This window comes from Acartia tonsa, chromosome 13, assembly GCF_053477335.1.
Source record: "Acartia tonsa isolate MP-2025a chromosome 13, ASM5347733v1, whole genome shotgun sequence".
NCBI lineage: Eukaryota > Metazoa > Arthropoda > Copepoda > Calanoida > Acartiidae > Acartia > Acartia tonsa.
Genome location: NC_137272.1, coordinates 9,178,352 through 9,189,983, shown reverse-complemented (window position 1 = coordinate 9,189,983; position 11,632 = coordinate 9,178,352). Strand labels below are relative to the sequence as shown.

General features: G+C 31.7%; 1 protein-coding gene across 1 annotated transcript in view; it reads right to left on the bottom strand.

Annotated features, from left to right (window-relative positions):
• LOC145335507 (protein unc-13 homolog 4B-like) overlaps positions 1-11,261 on the bottom strand; it is a 122,719-nt gene extending 111,458 nt beyond the window's left edge. Inside the window, exons 1-3 of the mRNA XM_080181288.1 lie at positions 11,110-11,261; positions 1,014-1,096; positions 394-443 (exon numbers count right to left, since the gene is read on the bottom strand). Coding sequence (XP_080037414.1) covers positions 394-443; positions 1,014-1,096; positions 11,110-11,174 — 198 coding nt within the window. The 5' untranslated portion in view covers positions 11,175-11,261. The remainder of the gene's footprint in view (positions 1-393; positions 444-1,013; positions 1,097-11,109) is intronic.
• Positions 11,262-11,632: the final 371 nt, after the last annotated feature.

Sequence of the window (11,632 nt, the reverse complement as noted above, 5' to 3'; positions counted from 1 at the left end):
GAGGACTCCAACTGCCCCCCCCCGTGGCCTCTAGGGGCGCAGCTGCAAATAATTATAAAATAGTTATTACCTAAACAAATAATAAAATTGTGTCATACAAATGTTAAAAAAAAATATTTCAAAAAATCAAGTATGAAAATAAATCAATCACTAATATTGACGTTTTTAATACAATGTAGAAAAAAAACTTTGAAAACAAAAAAACCTATTTTTCATGTATCTTATTTGTAACGGACTTGAGGATGGATTCATTTTTTTTGTTCATTGTTATATAAATCAAAAAATTTATTATATTTTTCAAAACATTTTTATATTACTTTTTTGTTTTTGTACATATAGCTTATAAAATGTATAGTATTTTTTTAAATATGTAAACTAAGAATAAAGTATTACCTCTGATAATATTTGTTTTCCCTTATTCTTCCCTCCTTTTGACAGAAAACCTAAAATTAATATTTTTGTTTAAATATAATAAGAGAAGTTCATCAATTACCTCATACGGGCGGGGATGCTGTTCACGACTCTCAAACGCTATGGTCCAACAACCCAGGATAACCAAGGGTAACCAAATGTCTCCTTTTTTGTCCAAACAACCGGGATTTTGGTTAAGTAACAACAATCGGACAACCAACTCTTTGATAGCACGACCTTTGTATGAGAAGTCCTAAGTGTGCATCGTATTTTCTGAATACCTTTCCAATGTGTATACTATATAGATTAATTAGTTTAGCATTGATTAACGTCATTACGTATGACCCAGATTTAATGGATTACGTCCTATGATGTCTTTTACACAAACTGCCTGTTGTTCACTAATGATTCCCCTCCCCTAAATTTTATATAAATTTTAAATAAAGGGAGAGTGAGGGGTCCATCATTACAAATGAAAATACCCATCCCCCCCCCTCACTTCTTTTTAAGCTTTATAAAAAAATAAATGGAAGTTGGGAATTCAGTGGTCAACAAGAGACTTTTTGTGAAAGCTCCTATTATGAAACTATGTATATATTGACCTGTTATATTGGTGAGACCTCGGGAGAGATTAAATTCTGGATGGCGAATATTTCCAAGGATAGAGGTTCCATACTTTTCATCCCTGAAAATAATGATAATTATAGAGTTGCTGCGCTTCTGAAGGAGGAAACAAAGAGGCACAGCAATAACAAGATATTTTAGGTAGAAAAGTATAGTAGTCACTTCCTGCAGGTAGTGTCAATAAATCACTGATTATGATGTTAAAGTCCAGCCCTTGAGCTTTCTAGGATATCTAAATGTTTTGGGCCTTCCTCTAAAGTACCCATCGGGCACTGATCTCCCTAGCCTGATACCCTTTATTTTCATTCAGTTTGCCAACCTGGATTATGTTCTGCCGCAGAGTTTATGAATAGGGAATAAGAGATACATCCCTCATATTTTCAAATATTTTTTTAAAGAGAGGGGTCTTCCTGTGCTCAATATGGACTTTGAGGGAAAGCACAGAAATGTACAAATGCAAACTAAAATTAAAAATTATTTGTCTCTTTAGTTTTAATGGCATAGATTCCTTTAAAAAGTAATATTTGAATCAGGAATATTGATACGCCTCTAGGAACCTCAAATAGGTTGGGGGGGGGGGGGGTTAGGATTTTTTTGAGGCGATTTATCTTGGGAGGAAGGATGGGATCCTCCCCCGAAATAGCTGTAAACCTTCATAGGACCTTTGTGAAGCTTCACTGTAAAGAATAACACTAACTAATATGAAGCTACATATAAAGATAGACAGACACACATTCTATTACTTTTATATCAGGACAACTATGTCAATCATATCATTGAACTATAGGATGCATACAAAAATGATAATTGAATTAAACTAAGTATTTAGTTATTTATCCTTGGAACATCTAGTTAGTTTTGAGGATTTATTTACCTTACAAATTTTGTAGCACGTCCCAAAAGAAAAGAAAAATTATCTTTAATTGCCACATCCCTGTATACACGATAGAATGCAAAGACAATAAATTTAGCCCAAATATCTGTGCTGAAATTGAGAGTATAATTTTTCAGATATCAGGAATTGGAAAGGTGTCTTTTGTAAACCTAGACAATAAAGAAGGTTACGCCTCTATCCACGGTGAGTGTTAAGTGAATACATACAAAAAATATAAATGAGTTTGTAAATAAAACATAGGAAATGGGGTGTGAGGGCTTTTAGGTGATTTTCTTCAAACTAATTTGCAAGCACTAACAATGACCCATTCGTACAAAAATATGCACACTTTCTAACCTTTAATATAGTCGGATTGTCCATACACGTTGTTACTATTGGTTTGACGTTCTATATATATTTAAGAACAACTGAATATAGTCGTCCTTGTTAAGCATGTGCAAAGTTTATAAGTCCGGCTGCACAAAACTAATTAGTCCTTGGAAACAACATGAGTTGTCTGATTAGAAAAATAGTTTACAAAATGCATAGGTACTCATTTTGACATCCAAAAATAAAAAGTAGTATGGTGTGTGCAGTAAGATCTCATAAAGGTCTAGAACATAGCAACAACAACAGAAGATTAGCATTGGCCTTGAAGTGGTGTAGGGCAAGAGGTCGTGACAAACTAACATCCCTCCCCATAACATAGAGGCTCAATTTTATTAATAAAATTTGCCATAGCTAAATCATTAAAGTTTTTTTCAGATAAATCTGATTTTAGGACCATTGAGCCAAAAAATATAATATTTAATTAATTGCTGTCCAATATCCTATTCTTATATCCCTGCTGATATTACATTGTAACTTTAAACAGAAATAGGACATACACTTATTCTTTTAAACGCATTTTAAATAGGACATCTTTTTAAAAGCGAAGCATTTTACATTGCAGTTTCTCAGTCATTCCAAAAAGGATAGCTCATTAATTTAGGCATGATATAACAGTCCCGTTGATTTGAATTGAAACATATCTAATTATTCCTGGCAGGAATCCTTAGATATGTTTCCTGGAAAAGTGATGTATAATCTGAAAAGTGTGTGACTGTAACACAAATTATTTTTGGCATTTTTAAATTTGAAATGAAAAATTCTTATATAAAATTATAAAATAATTGACAATCTATCTTGATTTTTGAAATGGCGAAGCCTAGGACAATAAAGAATACCATATCTATTATTACATATAAAAGTGAAGGTTTATCCATTTTAAACAGTTTTACATTAAATGAAGTTCTTTCGTTATAATTTTTAATAATACAATTTAATTTCTCTGAAATCACACGCACAGTTACTCTATAGTTTCCTATGTAAGTTTGTTTACTGAACTCCTCCTTTTTTATATGTTGTGTCATCCTTGTTTAGATAGAAACAAGGACAAATGTATCCATTAGTAGGGCATCAATAACAAGCTATTTCTAGATATTTGATACAATATTTAAAATATTAAAGATAGATTAAATATTCATAACTTTTTTGTTGTTGATGCTATAATAATAGTTATTTCTCGCATCGTATTATAAACGGCTTTCCGCGGATATAGAATGTACAATTATGAGATTAAAACTAGTTGTTTAGCCTAAAAAAATGGTTTTAATTTTATGATTGTATATTTTTATATTCGTAGAAAGATGGATATAATACGATGCTAGACATAGTTTTTTCGTATGAATGAGAACCGGTTCCTATCCACCGGATTCGAATAAATACGAGAAATATATATTATTATCTTCAATTATTTTGTTGAAAATTTAGCGCATTTTTTAAAAATTATTTTTTAAATCTGGTAAATTCTAGTAATTCTAAATAAAAATATTTTTAGTCTTGAAAAGTATTTCAAGGGTTTAAAACGGCCTATGCTTTAAAATATCATCTTTAACAAGGATATTTATTTGTGTAATTGTGTAGCTATAAGGCTGAATAATCTTTAAATTAGTTTTAATTCAATTTATTTATTGCAGAGTCCATTTTTATATACATTCTTGGTTTTTAAAATAAGATTATAAAAGAAATAACAAAATTAAAAATTATAATTTTAAAATTACACATTTTAAACAAATAATCTAGAAAATCCCACCCTCCACCCCATTTTATTTTTAGCTTTGTTTCAAAGAGGAATATTCAATGCTCTATGTGCACTTTGAGGGTAAGCCCTATTTGAACCTTGTTGGCGTAGTTTCTGAAGTACTGACAAACGGTAGAACTTTAGAAAAGTCTTGCTACAGAAAAGGAGCAAAACAATTAAATTCACATTAGTGTAACAATTATGTCTATTAGGAGTAGAAGAAGGGATTTGACAACAGAAAAAAAAACATCTCAATTTCTTATCATTTAACATTGTAATTTTTGTCACCTAAAAATAAAACAATAAAGCATTTAATATTTAACAAGGATGTTAACATCCATAAGAATTAATTAATAGAAAAAAAACATTCAGTTGTCTACATTGAATAGAAGTGGAGATAATCAAACTTTTCATCATAGCTTCATAGCGAACGGAAAGACGGAACAAACAGGAAAATCGAAAACTTTGCTACTATAAGTCGATAGCTCTAAACTTGAATAGCAATGATTTTATTTTCCATTTTATCTGTTGTAAGGTTCTAACAAGGATGACAACATCCATAAGTAGCAAAACAAAAAAATTATGAATTTATATCGCAAAAAAATTTACTATAGAGCAGTGTCATACAATAATTATTAAACTTGATAAAATAGGGAAATCAAGAAGCCTTTAAAATCACGCAACCTTTAAATCTAGAAATCTAGGAATCGATCTAGCACCCCAAATAACAGACAGATGGACAAAACAATGTATAGATTAGATTGGCATATGTCATAGTAATCTACACTAAACATTTCAGCTGTCTATCTTAAATATGAGCCGAGAAAATCCCCCATAGCGTTACGGACGGACTGGCGGACAGACAAAGTGAATAATAGAGTAGCTTCGCTACTAATAAAGACACTAAAATTCTTAAAGCACAAACTAAAAATTTGCAATGCAGTAATAAATTTAAACTGTCCCAGAATAAATTCTAAAACTATGTAAATCCGTTCTATTGTATAAAAGTTTATTTCTATGTTAGTTTACATCCATGCTCATTACTTAAATTTGTTTATGAATATAATAATGTTTTATATCCCCCTGGGGTTAAACAAAATCGAGAAAAATAAATGTGGGGGGGGGGGTACTTACATGACAAAATAAGGGAATATTCTCAAAAATATTAATTTCTCGGTAATATTGTTTGTTCTAATTAGGTGTAAAGTGTTGAAAGACGTTGATAAGTAGATAGTTCAGGGATATTAAGGGATAAGACAATTGACGAAAATTTATATCCATTTCCAATGATTATAAACACTGCCCTTTAGGTTTAAATCATTGGTTAAAAATTTTGCGCACTAAAAAAAACAATAAAAGTACTCAATAAGTCACCGGATACGGTATATAAACTTTGTGTACATGAGAAATTTTATACAATCGAATGTCCCCTCCCTCCCTGTAACTTACTTATGATGTTATATTTGTCAAGTGTTTCATATTCCCAAATATACAAGAGTAAGGGGACATTGGACTGTAAATTACACTGGTACCCAAACGTTGTCTCATTCATTGCCTTAATATTAATTGGTTGGTTTAAGTTAGCAGTGTCAAAACTTGTGAACCAATAATGTAATGCACAAATTGGGGAACCTTATTCACTAAAACTGGGGATATAATTGCACATCAATTCATCGTCCATTGTCTTATCCCTTAAGATCCCTAAGCTTTACTATATTAGCGTTGAAAGACACATAGGATAAAGATATCATGACAATATTAATTTCAAGATAGCTTCACAAATGTTACATGTTAAAAAAATAGTAGGTTATCATTTTCGAATGCATTAATAAGCAAAGCTGCTCTATTTATAATTCTTACGTGTATGTATGTCTGTCAGTAGTAAAATATATATAAAGACATTATTAATTTAAAGATAGCTTCACATATACTACATGTTAAATAAATAGTAAGTTATTTTCAATGCATATATAAGCAAAGCTACTCTATTTTTAAGTAATCTAAGTAATAAGTATAAAATGTAATATCCCAAGCAAACCTTTGTTATTAGAAATCTAACTGTTTAAAGGTACCAAAATAATGTAGAGGGACAAAGTGACTAAAAAATCAGACATGTTACGTCATATATATAAATAAGTGATTATCCATATTTTTTTAGGGGTTTTCTTTCCCATTTCTCCACTCTCATTTTTATGACGTCACATGGCTGTTTTTTGAGTCACTTTGTCCCTCTGACCGAAATGATAACACGTTCTGGCCGATAGAATAGTCTAATTGTTCCTATGTTCGTATTTTTTAAGTATTCTCTATATTTTCCAAAAAAGAATATTTGAGAAAAATTAAGTTTAAAAGAAAATGAAACTAAAGTGTAAGATTGTAGACAGATATAAATTTCGTTATTTCTATTTTAGAGTTATTTTGTGCATAGCATTTTCATATATGTCAGGTACAAACTTTTACTTTTTAATTGTTAAATGCACAGATACATTTTTATTAGAATATGTCCTAGACTAAGCTTTCGTCTGTCCGTAAAAGTATTTGATCAACAAATGCTTGTTGCTTTCTCTCTCTCTCTCTCTCTCTCTCTCTCTCTCTCTCTCTCTCTCTCTCTCTCTCTCTCTCTCTCTCTCTCTCTCTCTCTCTCTCTCTCTCTCTCTCTCTCTCTCTCTCTCTCTCTCTCTCTCTCTCTCTCTCTCTCTCTCTCTCTCTCTCTCTCTCTCTCTCTCTCTCTCTCTCTCTCTCTCTCTCTCTCTCTCTCTCTCTCTCTCTCTCTCTCTCTCTCTCTCTCTCTCTCTCTCTCTCTCTCTCTCTCTCTCTCTCTCACTCACTCACTCACTCACTCACTCTCTCTCTCTCTTTCTTCATCTGTCTATCTATTTTCCTCCTTCTCTTTCACTGTATATGTATTTCTAACTATCTCTCTATTTCTTGCCTTATCTTTAGTGTCATTATTGCTACGATATTCATAACTGTATTGTCCTTGTTAGTAGCAAAGCTACTCCGTAATAATATGTGTCTGTTCTTCCGACCGTCCATAACGAAAAGGGGGAAAAGTGATTTTATCAGCTGCTACTTAAGATAGACTGCTTATGGATGTTGGTCATCCTTGTTTAATTTTAATGAGTCTGAATTATAGAGATTTTAAATTCTTTTCTCAATAGCACAAACATTTTAATTGCAAAGAAAACAAGACCGCAAACGTTCATACCACGCAAAGAAAACAGTGTATTACATGATAAATATACTAGAGATTGCGCCACTAGCAAATGGGGGCGCTATAGCAAAGCGAGAAGGAAGAATAAAAAAGGCTTAACCACCCAAAAACCTATACTCAATTTTAAATAGCCTAAAACATCTCTTATTGAAAAAAAACTATCACTTTAAATTCTCCTATTTATTTATTGTATATACAATAACGTAAAGTTAAAAGATTAGACTAAGTTTTATAGAAATCATTTTTTGCTTGTTAAAAATAAAACATTATTTTCATTTATTGCCTTTCGACATTTGTAAAGCATTTAATAGAGTCTACTATTCGAGTTATTCGGTATTTAGTTAGAATTAGTATTTAAACAAGCATGATAAAATTTACCAAAGCGAAGATACATTTTTAAAAGAATTCTTAAAATGTAACTATTCAAAATTATGTTTTCTTTATTGAATATGAAAAAAAATATGTTACACTTATGACATTATGTCTGAATGTCCAAGGAATCGTATTTTGAAAACCAAGCAAACGAGCAGGGTCTAAATGCATCATACAAGCTAAAACATCTTTAAAATCTACGTACTAACTTACTAATAATGATCATAAAGTATAGTCGCTTTCCAATATTAGTTTTAGGTTAAAAGAAACGATATGAAATCGAAGATAAAAAATATAACCCAACCCTTTTCTTATTTTGTAGTTCATTAAAATAAGGGAAGGGGGAGTTTTTTTCTTTGATAGTGGTTTACCTTAGGGTATGTTACATTTTGTGCAGAGTAGCCTCACAGTAGTAGGGTTAAAACCCCTTTATATGGGTAGTAATAAAGAAACGGCTGCGCTAACTATTACGGACACACACAATTGTAGTCTTATAGAAAAGGTCCGCTTTTGAATATGGCCCTTTCTTTTTTTTAGGCATCTTGTATTATATTTAACCCTTTACAGTCGGGCCCCTTGCCGCACCTTAATCGGTCGGGGGGGGGGGGGGCGTTCAACGCCCCCCCTTATTATCTCAGTTCCTATTAGAGCTAGAGGGCTAAATTTTTTTGTGCAAGTCCATGGTTTGATAATGAATTTCCGACCTTTTATAAGTCTAAGTCAATTTTCGCTTCCTTCACCCTTTTATTTAACAACCTTTGTTTTTAGGTCTTTTTTTACTTAAAAATTTCAAACGGCTGTAACTTTCTTATTTTTGAAGCTAGAAGAAAATTTTTTTTCCAGAAAATGTTTATTTTTATGTAAATTTTACATTAGAAATATCAAATATAAGTTTCAGCGGCCGCAGCTGTACTTGGCAGCTGCCAGCCGCCGCAGTCGGCGGTCGGCGGGAAAACGGCGGCGGATCTTCATGAAATTTTAATACGTTATGTAGACATGTAAGGAACGCTTAAGTTTAAAATTTGAAGTCTCTAAGTCAAAAATTACGGCCACAGGAGCCTTTTAAAGATTTCTGGAGACCTGGAGGATCAGGACCTGCAGGATCATACCTGGAACCTGAAAATGACTTGAACACCTGTATTTTATATAAGGATGTACTACTAGAGGATTTTTTAGTATTTTGGTATGATAAAATGCTTTGTTTTAGTCAAAAAAATATTTTTGCTCTTTACCTGGATGACCCTGCCAGGTTTGCTGGCATCCTGTGCCCGCCAGGATGGAGATATTCAAAAAATTCCAACTCTCAGATATGTGTCATACCCATACTTAAAAAGTCAAGCAGTTTGGGCTCTTTATCTTTCACACACAGAAAATGAGATAGAAAAAACCGGATGGGGGGGCGTTCAACGCCCCCCCCCCCCGACCGTTAAGGGTTAACAGATACAGTTAAAAATGATTTATCGTTTGAAAAATTATGCATGTGCAGGCATATAGCACAAGAAAAAAAAATATTTGTTTCTGTGGCAAATGGAATAAATGTATTAGCTCAACATGTAGCGCCTCCGCTTGTCGCCTGGGAGGTAATAGGTTTGAATCTCGGCTTAAAACTGCGAAATAATTAAAATCTTTATTATTGGTTCCTACTGCTGCTATGTCAGGTGGCCGACATTTAATTGATAGGTATTATTATTACTATTATTAAGTATTATTTGCATATCGATAACAATAAAATAATACTAAAGTTCTACAATAACAAGGATGACAACATCCATAAAAGCGAAGCTCTGAAATGGAAGGACAAACGGACATTACCACTTGTATAATGTCAGAACTGAATAATCAGAATGCGAATGTATAAGAGTCAAAGCAAAATTGTAAGTAAATTTGTTGAAAAACTGCTTGATATATGATAATGATTATGGACATACTTTCTTTTTAAGGACTTGATTATAGATTTGCTTCGCTTTTAATATTGTACTTTGTTGTCCCAGGAATCAGTATACCAAAAATCAGACCAATCGGATAATTAGGTATCATACAAATTTGTTGTTAAAAATGTAAAAAAATCAACATGTTTAAAATGGACGTACGGACATTTTAGTAATGATTATAGAGTTGCTACGCTTTCTAACTCGTACCTAACTATTACAGGAATCACCATGCAAAATTTGAAATCGATAGGACAATTCTAAAATGCCTAAATTAACGAAAAAAGCTATTTAAAAAAAGTAAAAAAATCAACATGTTTAAAATGGACGTACGGACATTTTGGTAATGATTATAGAGTTGCTACGCTTTCTAAATCGTACCTAACTACTAAAGGAATCACCATGCAAAATTTGAAATCGATAGGACAATTCTAACATGTCTAAATTAACGAAAAAAGCTATCCGTTACGGACGTACGGACGGACCGACCCTAATTATAGAAAAGCTTTGCTTTTAAAAAGAAGGCGAAAAAAATTGTTTTAACGTGTTTAAATTTGGGGGGAGGAGAGGGGTGTAAACTTAAATTTAAAGTGTTTAGTTTTATCCAGGGATCTAAAGGGATAAGACGATGGCCGATAAATTAATGTACATCCCAAATGATGGTTCACAAAAATACACTTTCTGTAGATTACAAATAGTGGTTGAAACGTCTGGACCCTCTACTTAATGAATTAACCAATCAAAATTAATAAAAGTTTCTGAAGTTGTTAAGCTGACGAATTAGAAAACGTTGTTATAAAACGTTGGGGACTAGTGAATAGGAAGCCCATTAATTAAGATAATATTCTAATACACATGACATATTTTTTTGCTATTTTAATAAAAATTTACCATAACTAATTTTAACTTTTTTGCGCAAAACTAATTGCGCATTTATAACATGGTATCAACATGTACATTTATAATAATATTTCATAATTGAAAATTTTGTCTATAAGCAAAACTTTTGCTTTTAAGCAAATAGTTTATGTTAAAAGGAAAGTCTTTTCTTTAAATTCATTAATATTTGAAACTTTAAATTTGTTAATTTCAGACATTTTCATTTTGATTTCTACGAATAATAAAATAAAAATCTTAAAATTTGTCTATCCGCGGAAAGATGTTTAGAATACGTTGCGACAAATAACTAGTATAAAACCTATCCAAAGTTTAGTATATTCATTATATTACCATGAGAATGTAGTTAAAATGTCATGGAAATAATGTCCATAAAAAGTCGACCATTACCATTTTAAAGTCGACTCATAAAATTGAAATTTTATATCTATAGAATGCTTTCATTTCAGTCAGGAAGGATATGTAAATGGATGAAATTAAGTGCATTACCGATTATAGAACCATCCACCTTTATATATTGAAAAATAGGGGTGGGGGAGTTTTTTTTGTTTTTTGTTTGTTGCTTTATGTCAGGTTAGGATAGGTTTTATTGGGTATTAGGAAAACCCAAAGAGTTTCGGTCCCCCGTAGGGGTTACGTACTGGAACTTACAGGAATAAATACTTACTTAAATCCATCTAGGTCTCCTTTTTTGGAGGTGAGGAAGTTTTTCAAGCTTGGCACTTTTTTCATTTTAAAAAAAAAATTAATCACACTTTATCACTTTTAGATATAACATTTAACAAGATTTTATTTTGCTCGTTTTTTTCACATTTATCTGAAATTTTTGAATGGTGTTAGTTTTAACAGATATATATTTTTTCAATTAAAATACAAGCTTTTATGGGATTTGAAATTATAAACAATTCTAATGATTTAATGAGTGTTAAAAATACTTGAGGCAGTGCCCCTAGTCTCTAGGGGATCTGTAGTCAAAGGGTTAGGGAGGTAACAATAAACAATAAGACTTACTTTAAAAAACAGCGTAAAACCATCCTGGGACCTTCTAAATGGAAAACACAATCATTGCAGCAAATATTGGAATATTATACGTATTCACGAAACTGCCCCCCTTATTTAGAAATAGAAATATTTATAAATTAAAGGGGGTTGGGGAAGGATAATTTTTTTCTTTGTTTTTATTTTTACTT